Genomic DNA, 19,452 nt, shown 5'->3' with positions numbered 1-19,452 from the left:
GCCCATTTCAAACATAATTCCAAATTTTATACCGGAATTAGATACTAAACAAATGACCCTTTAGATGCAAACCAGCCAATTCCAAGGTTTGATTGACATGGGGGATGCTCATAACTCACTCAAACACCATTTTACATGAAGGTAGTTTAGATGGCTTACTCTAAGTTTTGAAATGGTTAAAATGCATGATTTGCACATATGATATCGAACTATTGTTTACAAATCGTCATTTATGGAATGATTGCTGTTCCTTACACTTTCTATATGTGAATGCAAATTCATTGAACATTTCTTCTTGCTAACTCAGTCTATCACTTGGCTTTGAATAAAGCTGAGAACTAGCTATCAGATTTGTGTCCCTGCAATTGCCTCCTCACTAGTGCTGTATAGATCCCATTCTTGTTTAGAAGATCATCATGTGTGCCACTTTCCACTATTTGACCATCGGAAACAACAGCCACAGTGTTTGCACTCTTGACAGTCGAAAGCCTATGAGCTATGACAAGAACGGTTCTGCCTTTCATTAGGGAATCCATGGCATCCTATTACAAGAGATCTCAGGTCATTAAGTAAAACAATCAAGGGAGATATAAGACAGGCAGTATCAGATAAAAGCAGACCTGAACAAGATATTCACTTTCAGCATCCAGAGCGCTCGTAGCCTCGTCCAACAATAGAACTTTTGGGTTCATCAGCAGCGCTCTAGCAATTGCAATTCTCTGCTTCTGACCACCAGAAAGTCTCAATCCTCGTTCTCCAACATGGGTTTGATATTTTTCAGGAAAGTTGGATATAAATTCATGAGCGTTCGCCATTTTCTGTTCAAACAGCAACGTGATAACAGTTAGAATAATTGCAGAAGAATGCAATTAGACATTAAAGACATTGAAACTTACAGCTGCTTTTTCTATATCATCAGTGCTTGCTTTGCCACCCAATCCATAGGCAATATTTTCTTCGATGGAACAGTTGAAAAGAACAGGTTCCTGGCTCACTATACTAACCTGACATTTTTTGAAAGAGATGAATTACTTTAGGAATCTACAACTTGTAAAAGCTGAAAAACGTCATTTTTATCTTAAAAAGACGGGGGGGAAGGGGCAAAGCCTTTAAGGTGTCTACATGTTGAGGAATTGTATGGTGAAATATCAGCTACTTTTCATGCAAAGAGAGTATTAGCTTCACGAACACTCTATTTATTTCCAGCATTACCTTATGGTGTAGGTGCTTATGAGATATTTCAACCAGAGGAACCCCATTGAGCAAGACCTTCCCTTTAACGGGATCATAAAATCTTTCTATCAAATTTGCTATTGTAGTCTGCAGCAAAGAATTCATGAGCTGTCATGACTCTTTCTTTTTGATGAACAACACAAACTGAAAGTGTGGAACTGCATAGGCATGATATGGAACTTTAATAACAAAGGGTCTTACCTTTCCACCACCACTTGGACCAACCAGTGCAACCTTTGAACCAGATGGCAGCTTCAGTGTTATACCCTGAACCAACAGTGTTTTCTTGGTCAACAACCATTTTTGTTCATATAGGTATTTTATAAGAAGATATGCTCCTAACCTTGAGGATCGTGTGGCTAGGACGGGATGGATAGGCGAACCAGACATCATCCAATTCTACCTCTGCAGCTTGATCACTGTAACAAAAGCATGCAACCGACATTTGATTTAGTCATGTGGAGTGTGACTGGATAGAGAAACGTAATTCGTGTATAATAGTCAGAATTGTCTCTGATCCTGAGAATCAGAGAGGTTTAATTGCTTCACAACGCAAAGTCTGATGTGACGGATTAAACGATACTCGTATGTGGGCATGGATGCATATCAGAATTGAGGGCACCAGAACAGCTTGAAGCTGCAACAGCATAGGCCAGCTTTAATCGATATTTTGGCAGACATCAAAAGAAATGGAATTTGCTTACACAATGTGAGAACCAATGAATGAGAAGACCCATCAAAAGGCAAGCTTCTATTTTTTTTTAAAAACTGAATATTCCATTAAACATAGCTTCTTAACATGCAGAAAAGTGAAAGGCATTTTCACCATCGGTCACTGATTACATATTATTTTGGAGATATCTCAAAGATTCAAATCGAAGGGATAGGTACGATTCTGATCTCCCGTAAAGATGGCAGTCACAAGTTAATTCATGATGTTTATTATGTCCCAAAATTAAAAAGTAATATTTTGAGTTTGGGCCAATTTCTTAAAAAGGGATATGATATCCACATGAAAATAATATGCATCTTTGGTTTAGAGATTTAAGTGGAATTCTAATTGCTAAAGTGCATATGGTGAATAATAGATTATTTTCTCTGAATCTTAAAACAATTGATGCAAAGTGTTTGAAGGTTAATGTGCAAGATGAATCATGGTGTTGGTACATGCGATTTGGGCACTTGAATTTTGAAGCGCTCAAATCAATGGGAGAAAAGAACATGGTGCATGGGATACCATCAATCAACCATCCCAATCAATTGTGTGAAGCTTGTCTTCTTGGAAAACATGCAAGGAGGAGTTTTCCAAAGGAATCCATGTCAAGAGAAACCATGCCACTCCAACTTGTTCAAACTGATGTGTGTGGACCAATCAATCCACCTTTTTTTTTTTAAAGTAAATACTTTCTGCTTTTCATTGATGACTTTAGTAGAAAGACTTGGTTTATTTCTTGAACCAAAAGTCTGAAGCTTTTGTTGTTTTTAAAAATTTTAAAGTACTTGTAGAAAAAGAAAGTGGCTATGAAATAAAAGCTTTAAGGTCTGATAGATGAGGCGAATTCATTTCAAAAGAATTTAATAACTTATGTCGGTCTCATGGAATTCGTCGTCCTCTAACGGCACCTTATTCACCTCTACAAAATGGAGTTGCAGAGAGAAATAATCGAACGATTTTTAATATGGCTAGATGTATGTTGAAAGCTAAAAGTATGCCCAGGGAATTTTGGGCCGAAGCTGTTTCTTGTGCAGTTTATTTAAACAACAGGTTTCCAACAAGGAATGTTAGAGATCAAACCCCTCAAGAAGCATGGAGAAGAAGAAAGCCAAGTGTCAAGCACTTGAGAATCTTTGGGAGCATAGCCTATGCTCATGTACCACATCAAGGGAGAACGAAGCTTGACGATCGAAGTGTCAAGCATGTGTTTGTTGGCTATGATACGAGTTCAAAAGGCTACAAGCTATACAACCCAAGTAGCGGCAAGGTGGTGGTGAGTCGTGATGTTGAATTGGTATGGAATTGGTAAGCTCGGGAAGAAACTTCATATGATTTTCTTCCATACTTTAGTGATGAAGAAGAACCAGAGACCGTGGAACCTGTGCAAGATACAACTCCACCTCCTTCTCCAACCAATGTTGCATCTCCTTCTTCACAGCAAAGTTCAAATGAGCAACCGCAAAGGATAAGGAGCATTCAAAAGCTCTATGATGGCACGGAAGAAGTTACTAATTTTGATTTTTTATATTGTCTCTTTGCTGATAGTGAACCAATGAACTTTGATGAAGTTGTTACAGACAAAAGGTGGAGACAAGCCATAGACAAGGAGATTGAATCAATAAAGAAGAACAACACTTGGAGTTAACAACTCTTCCCAAGGGTCATCGAGCAATTGGAGTAAAACGGGTATAAAAGACAAAGAAGAATGTTGATAGAGATGTGAAGAGATACCAGGCATGACTTGTGGCTAAAGGCTACAAGCAAAGGCAAGGCATTGACTATGAAGAAGTCTATGCACTTGTTGCCCGCATAGACACGATTCGTTTGCTCATCTCTTTGGCGGCGCAAATGAAGCGGAAGATCCATCAACTAGACGTCAAGTCAGCTTTCTTGAAAGGCTATCTTGAAGAAGAAGTCTATGTTGAACAACCATTGGGCTTCGTGGTAAAAAACCATGAAGATAAAGTGTTGAAGTTGAACAAAGCTTTATATGGATTGAAGCAAGCCCCACGAGCATGGAAAAGTTGCATCGACAAGTATTTTCAAGACAATGGGTTTACTCGTCTCCATAAATATGCTCTTTATCTTAAAAGTCATACTAATGGAGATATCTTGCTTGTTTGTCATTATGTTGATGATCTTATTTTCACGGGTAATAACCCAAGTTTGTTTGAAGCTTTTAACAAAGATATGTCCCGTGAGTTCGAGATGACAGACGTGGGGCTCATGTCATACTACTTGGGCCTAGAAGTGAAGCGGATAGAGGATGTAATTTTTATCTCTCAAGAAAGCTATACAAAAGAGATATTGAAGAAATTCAACATGCTCGATTGCAACCCCGTAAACACACCGATGGAGAGTGGGACAAAATTGTCCAAGTTTGATGAAGGAGTAAAAGTGGATCCCACATTTTTCTAAAGTCTTGTGGGAAGTTTGAGGTACTTGACTTGTACCAGGCCAGATATACTCTTTGCAGTTGGAGTAGTAAGTCATTTCATGGAAGCTCCTACCTCCGCTCATTTGAAAGTCACTAGAAGAATTCTTCGTTACCTAAAAGGAACGATTGACTTTAGGTTATTTTATTCTTCTTCTAATGATTTCAACCTTATGAGATATTATGCAGGAGATATTGATGATAGAAAAAGCACAACTGGTTTTGTGATTTTTCTTGGGTGATTGTGTTATTTCCTGGAATTCAAAGAAACAATCAATTGTTACTCTCTCGACTTGTGAAACTTAATATATAGCAACAACATTTTGTACCTGTCATACTATTTGGTTGAGAAAATTGTTGAAGGAGCTCAATTTACCACAAATTGAAGCTACAAAGATTTGTATTGACAACAAATCCGCACATGCACTTGCCAAGAATCCGGTGTATCATGATCGAAGCAAGCATATAGATACAAGATATCACTTGATAAGAGAATGCATTAGCAAAAAAGAAGTCGAGCTCAAGTATGTGAAATCTCATGACCAAACTGCAGATATTTTCACAAAGCCTCTCAAATTTGAAGATTTTCAGAGATTGAAAGTCTTGGGATGAAGAAGAAAAATCAAAATTAAGGGAGAGATCTGTGGGACCTACCTAAATAAATAAAGTAAAAAAAAATGATTGGAGGAAATTGTGGCTATGGGCGATGGGTTCATGTTCTAATTGCATATGGGCGGCCGAAAAGTTAGCAATTTGCAATGCAAATTGCAAAAGTCAAATTTGATTAGCTGAATTAGACGACTCCTTCCCTTATAAATAGAACCATTTAGTTTCATATCAAACACACCAAAAATAAGAAAGAAGTATTAGAGCTGTGAGAGTAATCCACAGACTATTTTATAGTCTGTGATAAAATAGAGTGGGAGTAATATTGTGATGAGATATTTAAAATAAAGAGTGTTATTTCTTTTGAGTCGTAGTAGTCTTTTGACACTACAAAGTTGTAATATTATAGTGATATTATATTGCTCCACTCAGGTATTGTATTTTACCACGTTAAAAGATTTGATGTCATTGTTACTCTCTAGTGTCATTATTATTTATCGTGGATATTATTCCTGGGCGGGATATTATTTTTCACAACACCGTGGTATCAGAGCCATGGCGAATAATGGTCCGCTGTCTTTTCAGTATCCTCATCTCACAAAAGATAATTATGAGAAATGGTGTCTACATATGAAAGATATTTTTGGCTCTCAAGATGTATGGGAAATCGTAGATAGAGGGTATGCAAAACTCGATAATGAGGAAGCTCTGCCTCAAATTGAAAAAGATGTCTTGGCAAAGACAAGGAAAAAGGATCAACAAGCCCTCACGCTCATCCACCAATGTCTGGATGATGCCATGTTTGAGAAGGTGGCAGATGCTTCCACCTCAAAGGAAGCTAGGGAAATTTTACAAAATTCTCTTCAAGGATTTGATAAGGTGAGTAAGGTAAAACTTCAAACTCTAAGGGCTGATTTTGAAGTTTTAAAAATGAAAGAATCCGAATGCATTCGGATTATTGTTCAAAGTGAAGGTTGTTGTGAATCAATTAAGAATCAATTAAGAAGATACAGGGAAAACATAGAAGATGTCCGTGTGGTAGAAAAGATCCTTCGCACTTTAACACCTAAATTTGATTTTGTGGTGTGTGCTATTGAGGAGTCTAAAGATTTAGACTCTATGATAGTAGAGCAATTGGAGGGTTCTTTACAGGCCCACGAAGAAAAGATCAAAAGGAAACAATAAGTGTCACTGGAGCAACTTCTTAAAACTCAGGCATCCTTTAAGGACCATGGAGGTGAAAAGAGTTATCGAGGAAACGGACGAGGCCGGGGTGGTCATGGAAGAGGAAGAAATAACTGTAACTTCAACAATGAAGTTAAAATCCACCAAACATTCAGAGGTCGTGGTCGTGGACAAAAAGGAGGAAGAGGACGTGGCTACTACCAAGAAAATAATGAACAAAGGTATGACAAATCAAAAATTGAGTGTTATAATTGTCATAAATTTGGCCATTACTCTTGGGAATGTCGTAACAATGTTAAAGAAAAAGCTAACCTTGTTGACGACAAAAAAGAAGAAGATGAGTCAACGTAGTTGCTGGCACTCAAGGAAGAAGACATGGATGATTGTAGCTCGTGGTATTTGGACAATGGCGCAAGCAATCATATTTGTGGATGCAAAGAGAAGTTTGTGGAGATCAATAAAACGGTGAGAGCTAATGTGTCCTTTGGAGATACCTCAAAGATTCAAATCGAAGGGATAGGTACGATTCTAATCTCCTGTAAAGATGGTAGTCACAAGTTAATTCAAGATGTTTATTATGTCCCAAAATTAAAAAGTAATATTTTGAGTGAGCCAACTTCTTGAAAAGGGATATGACATCCACATGAAAAATATGCATATTTGGCTTAGAGATTCAAGTGGAATTCTAATTGCTAAAGTGCATATGGCAAAACAATAGATTATTTTCTCAGAATCTTAAAACAATTGATGCAAAGTGTTTGAAGGCTAATGTGCAAGATGAATCATGGTGTTGGCACGTGCGATTTCGGCACTTGAATTTTGAAGACAAATCAATGATAGAAAAGAACATGGTGCATGGGATACCATCAATCAATCAACCACCCCAATCAATTGTGTGAAGCTTGTCTTCTTAGAAAACATGCAGGGAGGAGTTTTCCGAATGAGTCCATGTCAAGAGCAACCATGCCACTCCAACTTGTTCACACTGATGTGTGTGGACCAATCAATCCATGTTCCTTTGGTAAAAGTAAATACTTTCGGCTTTTCATTGATGACTTTAGTAGAAAGACTTGGATTTATTTCTTGAACCAAAAGTCTGAAGCTTCTGCTGTTTTTAAAATTTTTAAAGTACTTGTAGAAAAAGAAAGTGGCTATGAAATAAAAGTTTTAAGATGCGATAGAGGAGGCGAAATAATATCCTGCCCATGAATAATATCCACGATAAATAATGATGACACAAGAGAGTAACAATGACACCAAATCTTTTAACGGGGTAAAATACAATGCCCGAGAGGAGCAATATATTACCACTATAATATTACAACTTTGTAGTGTCAAAGACTACTACGACTCAAAAGAAATAACACTCTTTATTTTAAATATCTCACCACAATATTACTCTCACTCTATTTTCTTACAGACTATAAAATAGTCTGTGGATTACTCTCACAGCTCTAATACTTCTCTCTTATATTTTGTGTGTTTGATATGAAACTGAATGGTTCTATTTATAAGGGAAGGAGTCGTCTAATTCAGCTAATCAAATTTGACTTTTGCAATTTGCATTGCAAATTGCTAACTTTTCAGCCGCCCATATGCAATTTGAAAATTAAAACATAGACCCACGGCTCATAGCCACAATTTCCTCCAATCATTTTGTTTCTTTTTTTACTTTATTTATTTAGGTAGGTCCCACAAATTTCTCCCTTAATTTTGATTTTTCTTCTTCATCCCAAGACTTGATCTCAATCTCTGAAAATCTTCAAATTTGAGAGGCTTTGTGAAAATATCTGCAGCTTGGTCATGAGATTTCACATACTTGAGCTCGACTTCTTTTATGGTAATGCATTCTCTGATGAAGTGATATCTTGTATCTATATGCTTGCTTCGATCCGGATTCTTCGCGAGTGCCTGTGCAGATTTGTTATCAATACAAATCTCTGTAGCTTCAATTTGTGGCAAATTGAGCTCCTTCAATAATCTTCTTAGCCAAATAGCATGACAGGTACAAGATGTTGATACTACTTATTCGGCTTCACAAGTCGAGAGAGTAACTATGGACTGTTTCTTTGAACTCCAAGAAATAACAGAATCACCCAAGAAAAACGCAAAGCCAGTTGTGCTTTTTTTATCATCAATATCTCCCGCATAATCACTATCACAAAATCTCATAAGGTTCAAATCACTAAAAGAAGAATAAAATAGCCCAAAGCCAATCGTACCTTTTAGGTAACGAAGAATTCTTCTAGCGACCTTCAAGTGAGTGGAGCTAGGAGCTTCCATGAAGCGACTTACTACTCCAACTGCAAAGAGTATATCTAGCCAGGTACAAGTCAAGTACCTCAAAACTTCCCACAAGACTCCATTTTTCTTCCTTCATCAAACTTGGACAATTTTGTCCCATTCTCCATCGTTGTATTCACGGGGTTGCAATCGAGCATGTTGAACTTCTTCAATATCTCTTTTGTATAGCTTTCTTGAGAGATGAAAATTCCATCCTCCATCTGCTTCACTTCTAGGCCCAGGTAGTATGACATGAGCCCTACGTCTGTCATCTCGAACTCACGGGACATATCTTTTGTGAGACGGGGTACTGAAAAGACAGCAGACCATTATTCGCCATGGCTCTGATAACAAATCTCTCCCTTAATTTTGATTTTTATTCTTCATCCCAAGACTTGATCTCAATCTCTGAAAATCTTCAAATTTGAGAGGTTTTGTGAAAATATATGCAACTTGGTCATGAGATTTCACATACTTGAGCTCGGCTTCTTTTTTTGGCAATGCATTCTCTGATGAAGTGATATCTTGTATCTATATTCTTGCTTCGATCATGATACACTGGATTCTTGGCAAGTGTCTGTGCGGATTTGTTGTCAATACAAATCTTTGTAACTTCAATTTGTGGTAAATTGAGCTCTTTCAATAATCTTCTCAGCCAGATAGCATGACATGTACAAGATGTTGCTGCAATATATTCAGCTTCACAAGTCGAGAGAGTAACAATTGATTGTTTTTTTGAACTCCAAGAAATAACAGAATCACCCAAGAAAAACACAAAACCAGTTGTGCTTTTTCTATCATCAATATCTCCCGCATAATCACTATCACAAAATCTCATAAGGTTGAAATCACTAGAAGAAGAATAAAATAACCCAAAGTCAATCGTTTCTTTTAGCTAACGAAGAATTCTTCTAGTGACTTTCAAATGAGTGGAGGTAGGAGTTTCCATGAAGCGGCTTACTACTCCAACTACAAAGAGTATATCTGGCCTGGTACAAGTCAAGTACCTCAAACTTTCCATAAGACTTTTGAAAAATGTAGGATCCACTTTTTCTCCTTATTCAAACTTGGACAATTTTGTCCCACTCTCCATCGGTGTGTTTACGGGGTTGCAATCGAGCATGTTGAATTTCTTCAATATCTCTTTTGTATAGCTTTCTTGAGAGATAAAAATTTCATCCTCTATCCGCTTCACTTCTAGGCCCAAGTAGTATGACATGAGCCCTACGTCTGTCATCTAGAACTCACGGGACATATCTTTCTTAAAAGCTTCAAACAAACTTGGTTTATTACCCGTAAAAATAAGATCATCAACATAAAGACAAACAAGCAAGATATCTCCATTAGTATGAACTTTAAGGTAAAGAACATATTCATGGAGACAACGAGTAAACCCATTGTCTTGAAAATACTTGTCGATACAACTATTCCATGCTCGTGGGGCTTGCTTTTAATCCATATAAAGCTTTCTTCAACCGCAACATTTTATCTTCATGATTTTTTACTACAAAGTCCAATGGTTATTCAACACAGACTTCTTCTTCAAGATAGCCATTCAAAAAGGCTTGACTTGACATCTAATTGATGGATCTTCTACTTTATTTGCGCCGCCAAAGAGATGAGCAAACGAATCGTCTCCATGCGGGTAACAGGTGCATAGACTTCTTCATAGTCAATGTCTTGCCTTTGCTTGTAGCCTTTAGCCACAAGTCGTGCCTTGTATCTCTCCACATCTCTATCAACATTCTTCTTTGTCTTGTATACCCATTTTACTCCAATTGCTCGATGACCCTTGGGAAGGGTTGTTAACTCCCAAGTGTTGTTCTTCACTATTGACTCGATCTCCTTCTCTATGGCTTGTTTCCACCTTTTGTCTGTAAGAGCTTCATCAAAGTTCATTAGTTCACTGTCAGCAAAAAAGACAATATAAAAATCAAAATTAGTAACTTTTTATGTGTGCTCATAGAGCTCTTGAATACTCATTGTCCTTTGCGACTGTTCATTTGAACTTTCTTGAGAAGAGGGAGATGCAACATTTGTTGGAGAAGGAGGTGGAGTTGTGTCCTGCACAGGTTCCACGGTCTTTGGTTCTTCTTCATCACCAAAGTATGGAAGAAAATCATATGAAGTTTCTTCCCGAGCTTCCCAATTCCATGCCAATTCTTCATCAAATTCAACATCACGACTCACCACCATCTTGCCGCTACTTGGGTTGTATAGCTTGTAGCCTTTTGAACTCGTATCATAGCCAACAAACACATGCTTGACACTTTGATCGTCAAGCTTCGCTCTCCCTTGATGTGGCACATGAGCATAGACTATGCTCCCAAAGATTCTCAAGTGCTTGACACTTGGTTTTCTTCCACTCCATGCTTCTTGGGGGGTTTGATCTCTAACATTCCTTGTTGGACACCTGTTGTTCAAATAAACTGCATAAGAAACAGCTTCGGCCCAAAATTCCTTGGGCATACTATTATCTTTCAACATACATCTAGCCATATTAAAAATCGTTCGATTCTTTCTCTCTACAACTCTATTTTGTAGAGGTAAATAAGGTGTCGTTAGAGGGTGACGAATTCCATGAGACTGACATAAGTCATTAAATTCTTTTGAAGTGAATTCGCCTCCTCTATCGGACCTTAAAGCTTTTATTTCATAGCCACTTTCTTTTTCTACAAGTACTTTGAAACTTTTAAAAGCAGCAAAAGCTTCAGATTTTTGGTTCAAGAAATAAACTCAAGTCTTTCTACTAAAGTCATCAATGAAAAGCAGAAAATATTTACTTTTACCAAAGGAAGGTGGATTGATTGGTCCACACACATCAGTGTGAACAAGTTGGAGTGGCATGATTGCTCTTGATATGGACTCCTTCGGAAAACTCCTCCTTCATTTTTTTCCCAAGAAGACAAGCTTCACACAATTGATTAGGATGGTTGATTGATGGTATCTCATGCACCATGTTCTTTTCTCTCATTGATTTGAGCGCTTCAAAATTCAAGTAGCCAAATCGCATGTGCCAACACCATGATTCATCTTGCACATTAGCCTTCAAACACTTCGCATCAATTGTTTTAAGATTCAGAGAAAATAATCTATTCTTTGTCATATGCACTTTAGCAATTAGAATTCCACTTGAATCTCTAAGCAAAAGATGCATATTTTTCATGTGGATGTCATATCCCTTTTCAAGAAGTTGGCCCAAACTCAAAATATTACTTTTTAATTTTGGGACATAATAAACATCTTGAATTAACCTGTGACTACCATCTTTACAGGAGATCAGAATCGTACTTATCCCTTCGATTTGAATCTTTGAGGTATCTCCAAAGGACACATTAGCTCTTACCGTTTTATTGATCTCCACAAATTTCTCTTTGCATCCACACATATGATTGCTTGCGCCATTGTCCAAATACCACGAGCTACAATCGTCCATGTCTTCTTCCCTGAGTGCCAGCAACAACGTTGACTCATCTTCTTCTTTCTTGTCGTCAACAGGGTTAGTTTTTTCTTCAACATTGCTACAACATTCCCAAGAGTAATTGCCAAATTTATGACAATTATAACACTCAATTTTTTATTTGTCATACCTTTGTCCATTATTTTCTTGGTAGTAGCCACGTCCTCTTCCTCCTCTTTGTTCACGACCACGACCTCTGAATGTTTGGTAGATTTTAACTTCATTGTTGAAGTTGTTACAGTTACTTCTTCCTCTTCCATGACCACCACGGCCTCGTCCGTTTCCTCGATAACTCTTTTCACCTCCATGGTCCTTAAAAGGATGCCTGAGTTTTAAGAAGTTACTCCAGTGGCACTTTTTGTCTCCTTTTGATCTTTTCTTCGTGGGCCTGTAAAGAACCTTCCAATTGTTTTACCATCATAGAGCCTAAATCTTTAGACTCCTCAATAGCACACACCACAAAATCAAAGTTCGATGTTAAAGTGCGAAGGATCTTTTCTACCACACGGACATCTTCTATGTCCTCCCCGTATCTTCTTAATTGATTCACAACAGCCTTCACTTTTGAACAATAATCCGAAATGCATTCAAATTCTTTCATTTTTAAAACTTCAAAATCAGCCCTTAGAGTTTGAAGTTTTACCTTCTTCACCTTGTCAAATCCTTGAAGAGAATTTTGTAAAATCTCCCTAGCTTCCTTTGAGGTGGTAGCATCTGGCGCCTTCTCAAACATGTCATCATCTAGACATTGGTGGATGAGCATGAGGGCATGTTGATCCTTCTTCCTTGTCTTTGTCAAGACATCTTTTTCATTTTGAGGCAGAGCTTCCTCGTTATCGGGTTTTGCATACCCTCTATCTAAGATTTTCCACACATCCTGAGAGCCAGGAATGGCTTTCATACGTAGACACAATTTCTCATAATTATCTTTTGTGAGATGGGGTACTGAAAAGACAACGGACAATTATTCACCATGGCTCTGATCCACGTTGTTAGGAAAAATAATATTCCGCCCAGAAATAATATCCACGATAAATAATAATGACACAAGAGAGTAACAATGATACCAAATTTTTTAACGAGGTAAAATACAATACCCGAGAAGAGTAATATAATACCACTATAATATTACAACTTTGTAGTGTCAAAAGACTACTACGACTCAAAAGAAATAACACTATTTATTTTAAATATCTCACCACAGTATTACTCCCGCTCTATTTTCTCACAGACTATAAAATAATCTGTGGATTGCTCTCACAACTCTAATACTAATGGTGTGTTTGAGATGAAACTGAATAGCTCTATTTATAATGGAAGGAACCGTCTCATTCAGCTAATCAAATTTGACTTTTGCAATTTGCATTGCAAATTGCTAACTTTTCAGCCACCCATATGCAATTTGAAAATTAGAACATAGACCCACCGCCCATAGCCACAATTTCCTCCAATCATTTTGTTTCTTTTTTTACTTTATTTATTTAGGTAGGTCCCACAATTACCAGATAGCATCTGTTCATAGAGTCTTCCAGTGACAAATTAGTGTTTATGCCACAAGCCCTGACGTTGCTGAAATCTTTTAGAGGTAAAGAGGTATTGAACAATTAACTATTGACTTATTAAAAAACAAAAAGAAAACTGTTGGATTATGAGAATAAAGGAACAAACCCCAAAGGACATTGGTTTCCCGATTCTGGCATGGACGACGTACGATCCAAGAGCTGAAATACCCGCCTGCTGGCTCCAGCAGCTTTCATTGCTACAGTATATAATCCAGATAGTCCAGATACTGATGATCCAACTGTAAGCATATTCAATTGTTTACGTCAACAAAGGATCTAAGATAGAAAATGATAAATGCCAAAATATTAGGCAACAAAGATAGAAATTGATAAACGCTTGAACAATTGATCTAAGATAGAAATTGATAAATGCTAAAATATTACTATAAGTTATGGGGCATCCAGAGGTACAATTCACTTAAGACAAAACCAATGAGGGGGTCACCTGTCAAGCTATAGAGTATGAAGGATGTAAGAGCTCCAGGTGTCATAGCGCCTTGGATAGTTAGAGTGGCTCCATATATTACTACTACAATAACTGATAGAGTAGATGCTGCATTTAAGCTTCCAGAGAAAAGACCAACCACTTTCTGCAGAAGAAAAAACGAGATATCAGGTTTTCCTTCTCATCCTTTCATCATCTTTCTCTCTTCTTTTCTTGTGCAGAGGTGGAAGAATAAAGCAACTCACAGCCTGTCCAAGCCCAAGCTTTAAGGTCTCATCAACTTTCTCTGAATAGCGTGAAATCTCATAATCTTCCTGTGCAAATGATCTCACCGTGCGTATAGCGCCAAAAGTTTCCTAAACACAAAGTTCACCTTGATTACATGAGAATAAACCATTGATAAATTTCTAGGATATTATGTTTCTTACAATATTCGGAAACATAACGCAAAAAGTGAGGTGATAAAGGAAACATATTAATTTGAAAAAGATAAAATAAAGGATACATATTATCTGCTAGCAAACATGTACTTCCCGGCAACGTGAAAGCTCATAAAAAACTAGAAGATCCCAGCAGCAACTTGAACTCAGCAGAATTAAGTAACAAGACTTTCGAGCATCATTTCTCTGTTGATAGTTATCACACTGCTTCAAGGGAGTATACATAACACGCCTTCACTGGGATGGCAGCCAACAATGATGGCGCATTTATGAACTACTTTAGCACTACTTCAATGAAAAACTCCACGCAAACGTTCATATTCAAAGGATGTAAGATTTAGTTTCTATAAGTAGGAACGGCAAGCGGTGCGGGTTCTGTCTTAACCCGCAAAATTTCAACCCGCCCCACTCCGCCCTGCATAGCATTTTCACCCGCGTCCACCCGCCCCGCCCCGCTTAGTTTTTTCTTCTTCATTTTGTCAGTTTTATTTATTTTTTATCTTTTGATTGGAATTTTCCGTGTCAGTTAAGGATTTAAGGTGGGTGCAACTGTAAACTGTTTTACTAAGTTTCTTTTTTCTTTTTCGGGCAATAAGCAAGAAAAAGAAAATAGCTAATAGGTTTTAAAGAACTATCACCCGCTACTCATCATGTCTCAAAATTCCTGTGAATTTTTAGTCTTTCCATTTGAGATGTTTAAAAAATATATGACGCCACTCTTGTCATTAACTTCTCAACAACTAATTAACTATTTCAATTGTAGTGATAAAATGCATAAATCAAAACTACCAATAACAAAAATGATAGAATTTAAGACACTCACAATTAATCAACATCAATGATGAGAATTGAGAGGTAACAACTACTAAAATGGTCAACAAAAGAATGTGCTGAAGTTTGCAAGTGAAGAAGCGGATATTAATACTTACCCAAAAAATAGCTGATATTGATCATAAGCGTACAAATACGATATTGGGATTATATAGCACAACACCAGACTATTGTAAGCATCAAAGCTCTTCTGTCAAGCCAGAGTCATTATTGCGTGATTGCATCATCAGTATAAATCTTTATCTTATCAAGAATAAAAATCATCCGTATGTTTCTAGCTCGGCCAAACCCGTACCAACCCAAAACCTGCAACCCGCCAAGAACTTTAAAAAAAGAAAAATCAACCCGCACCGCCATTATCATCCCTATAAGCTCCCCTTGAAGGACAATGGTTTATTGGTAGGGTCCAAGGAACAATCACTCTATCCATGCAAATTTGGGAAGTCTACTTTGCAAGAACTTCAACTAGAATACAACTGATGTATTTAGAACGCAGGAAGAAATAGACAACCTATACGAGCAGAGTAACAAACCTCAGCAATGGACGAGGCTACTGCTGCAGCAGCTTGAGTTTTGTGGGAAAGTTCGCGCATGTAGCGACCAAATCTGCGTACTGCAACTGATATGACTGGTACAACAGCTAGCGACAACACTAGATTTGTATATTTTTAAAAATCAGTAACACTATAAAATAACAAAAAAAAAAAAGGTGGAAACAAATAGTATTTTCTCTCAAGAAGATTTTATCTCTTTACATGTTAATTTCCATGATGTTTGAAACATAAACCCAAGTCCAATAAATGCAGTAGCAAGATTCCTCAAAGCCTCTGAAAGGTTAGTAGTTGCAGCATTCTTTATGATCTGGGTATCTTCAGATAGCCTACTGAGAAGCTCCCCTGTTCGAGTAACATCGAAGAACGCTATCTCCTGAAGAATGCATTTTGTCTTTCAGAAAGATCTCTAGGATGGAAAGAAAAAACAAGACCTACTCTAACAGAGTGAGAAAGATAAAACCTAATTAGAGGAAATTAGCCAAGAGTATGTCTTTACCTGGTGAACAAGGTGACTGAGCAGGTTCTTTCTTAACCGGGCTACAACCCTTTCACTGGCAGAAGAGAACAACCATGCTCGAAGCGCTGTGCAAACAGAACTGAAAGAGGCAATTGTTGCAAAATTAGAAATAACAAAATGCAATTGAAGGCAAAAACCATACTGGAGAACTAAGTGTCTCATTATGTCCCCCTCCTGTGAAAGCCTAAAATAATAGAAATACAATCTCCAAGCTCAATTTACTGATAATTGAAAAAAGATACTGAAGCTTTTCTTTAGCAGCATGAAAAGAGAGAATAAGAAAGTTGGGCAAAAGTTGCAGGGGATACCCGACTATGACAATCAGAAAGATTTCAAGTATTGTGTTCTTGACTGCATTTAAAGCTTCTGATTTCTGTTCAGGTGTTTGGATATCACCTGAAACAATATCAATTATTTGGCCACCAAATTTTGGCTGCAAATTGAGCATTATAAAGTCAGTGATAAGAGAATCCAGGAAATCCAGCTTTCGCTTCAGTATAAAAGCAGTGAATTGGAAGAGGTACCTACGATCAAAATGCTTGATGTTGACGCAATCAGCAAAGCAATTGTCGCGATTACCAAACTTCCTGCTTCAGGCTTCGCCTGCAAAACAGGATCATGTTTGTTTTAATTCAAGTGCACACACTGTTTGCCAGTACATACACAAACAACATCCACTTACAAGTGAAAGGACTCTGCCAAATCCAACATTTGGTGCCTGAAGATGAAGATGAAGATGAAGTTAGCTCTTTGTACACTAAACAATGGACTGTAAGACATGACTAGTACACTAACTGAAAGCAAAACGTAAATTACCGGAACAGAATCGCCATGCTCAAGGTCTTGTAGCTGACCATTTTCAGCACCGTTTCTCTTTCTCCCTAACTATAAAGACAGATATGAACAGTAAAAACCAAAAATTTAATCTGCTAAAAGACCAATGATCTTGTTTCCCAAGTCAAATTCTGGAACTACTAATGTGATGCTGCTAATAGACAAATGATCTTCTTGACCAAGCCAAATTCTGAAACTACTAATGTGATGCTCCTGACCATTAACAAAGTATTAGTTACAATAGCAACTCACAGAGTGCATCACAAAGAAAACAACATGCTCAATGATAGGAATCTCAAATAAGTTATAAACAAGAGACAGCCTTTATATGCAATAAACTTCAATGGACAAGCTTCCATTAGGTCGAACCAAAGAGAGATGGATTAAGTCAAGTTTCTTGCTCATGTAGATGTTCTAACAAGGGCGGCGTAGAAGGTAACTAATGGGTTCATCTGAACCCAGTGGCTTTGGCTCTGCCTGTGTATTAAAATGTACTAAATAAATAAATATGTAGTAATAGATTTGGAACCCAGTAAATCAAATGGGCTGTGATGAATCTCGAATTGAAACCCATAATGTTCAAATTGAGGTTCTGCCTTTCTAACCAAGCTAAATACCAGGAAGCTTATGACTGTACGTTCCATTTACTCCGAGATAGCCTTGAACCATAAAACCCCATGCAAATACAATTGAAACTTGGGTAAATTCTTTGACAACAATATAGAACCTCATGACCTAACAGCCTAAATTCGCAGCTCGTGCTATGTGACACAGTAAAATAAATGTTACGTACGATGAAAGAGGATTGACGAGATAAAATTGATGGATGTAGAGAAGCCTATGAATGCAAATTTGCAAAAACCCAACAAGAAAGGGGAATTTAGTTTAAAGATGAAAAATATAAAGAAACTTACAGCAGTTCTATCTAAGAGAGGAGTTCGCGCACCACCAAGCCCGTGGCCATGCATTCCTGAATGGTAGTTCATGGATTGAGTTTTACTTTAGTGAGTGTGGCGGTCACAAGTAGAGCTCGCTGCAGTTTTAAGTTCAAAGTTCAAACTGAAAACCACAAACTGTGAAATGGGTGGCTGATGAGTGGGAAGGTCTTATAAGAAGTATTTTTTTTATTTTATTTTTTGTATATAATTGGAAGAAGAAGAAAAAAAAAATTGTCGTATAGCATTGATAGGTTATAAAGAAGTGCTTGGGAATTTCTTGGAGACCAAGACATGAGACCCCATGTTCTATCCCTGCTGTGAATAAACATACATTTTCTTGAGCTAATTGCTTATGTCATTTACGGACAATTTTGTCACCAATGCAAATTTCTCACATGACTAAGATGATTTAAGTAGTTTTTGTTTATACTTTATATTTATATAATTAAATCTCTTTATAATAATTTTATTTGTTCTATAGTTTTTTGTTGTTTTTTTTGAAACCCTAGGAAATCTTGCAGCCTCTACAGTCTTTGCCCTTCGGGTGAGCACTCTGTGCGCATTGGATAAAATTCTCACTGTGTAATAGCCTGCAAACTACACAGGGATGTAAACCGCACTAGGTAAGCCCGTATGACAGGCTCAGACCCAGAGATCATTGAGGGAGGTTCGAACCCGCGTCGCCCATATGGATAACACCTTCCAAACCAACTGGGGCGTCCCTTCGGGGACAGGTTTTGGTTGTTATAAAAAGGTTATATAATAACGTAACATGAAAAATTGGTCTCAAAAGTAAACTTGATTATTATAGTAAAGTGCATTTAGGAATCCAGTATGTAGTTATAGTAGAGAATAGATGCTATAGAAAGGTATGATTGCATTTAATCACGAATTCAATAATTAAGATGAGTTATGAACTCGATAGCAAATTACTATAAACTTTAAATACTAGTTTCGACGTTGTTTCAAGTAAGATAGTGATTATTTTTTACATGTACCTTTACCTTTACCTTTATTTTCTTCTATCAAAATTTCCAATGTGATGTAATGGGGGGTTTTTTAATGCCTTCTTGCTTAATAGCCAGAGGAAAAATAGCCACCACGTATTGCTGAAAACAACATGATATGAGTGGCTTCCTTCCTGGAACTTCTATTGCTGAAAACAACATGATATGAGTGGCTTCCTTCCTGGAACTTCTTTGGTTGAAAGATAAAAAAATACTTTAAAAATATAAAGTCGTTGAAATTGCCGTGATGTAGCGTGGCTCGGCTCGCATTTGTTGGTTAGGATCTTTTGACTTTTTGAGTATCGTTTCAGTCTATAAAATAAACGGCTGAACTTTCTTACTCATTTTTAGAAAATAAGAAAGGAAAAAAAAGGGTTCAAATTACAACCTATTGACCACTGAACTGTT

At 37.3% G+C, this 19,452-nt stretch overlaps 1 protein-coding gene across 2 annotated transcripts; it reads right to left on the bottom strand.

The window, feature by feature from the left end:
- Positions 1-165: 165 nt before the first annotated feature.
- LOC104092387 (ABC transporter B family member 25-like) lies at positions 166-18,191 on the bottom strand. 2 transcript variants are annotated; one of them, XM_009597982.4, is made up of 17 exons: positions 18,014-18,182; positions 17,082-17,150; positions 16,948-16,983; positions 16,794-16,868; positions 16,574-16,698; positions 16,245-16,344; positions 15,950-16,121; positions 15,728-15,846; positions 14,169-14,279; positions 13,924-14,068; positions 13,585-13,717; positions 1,577-1,652; positions 1,435-1,500; positions 1,213-1,320; positions 897-1,004; positions 621-818; positions 166-542 (listed from the first exon to the last, which is right to left on the bottom strand). In XM_009597982.4, exons 1-17 carry the CDS (start codon positions 18,083-18,085, stop codon positions 339-341), a joined length of 1,917 nt encoding a protein of 638 aa, XP_009596277.1. In that variant the 5' UTR covers positions 18,086-18,182; the 3' UTR covers positions 166-338. The 2 variants fall into 2 exon arrangements, with proteins under 2 accessions (XP_009596277.1, XP_070053662.1); XM_070197561.1 differs by lacking the exons at positions 166-542; positions 621-818; positions 897-1,004; ... (1 more) ...; positions 1,435-1,500; positions 1,577-1,652 and adding an exon at positions 9,773-10,869 and having other exon boundaries at positions 18,014-18,191.
- Positions 18,192-19,452: the final 1,261 nt, after the last annotated feature.

This window comes from Nicotiana tomentosiformis, chromosome 3 (assembly GCF_000390325.3).
Source record: "Nicotiana tomentosiformis chromosome 3, ASM39032v3, whole genome shotgun sequence".
Classification (NCBI taxonomy): domain Eukaryota; kingdom Viridiplantae; phylum Streptophyta; class Magnoliopsida; order Solanales; family Solanaceae; genus Nicotiana; species Nicotiana tomentosiformis.
Note: the sequence above shows the minus strand (reverse complement) of the source record. Positions and strands in the feature narration are given on the sequence as shown.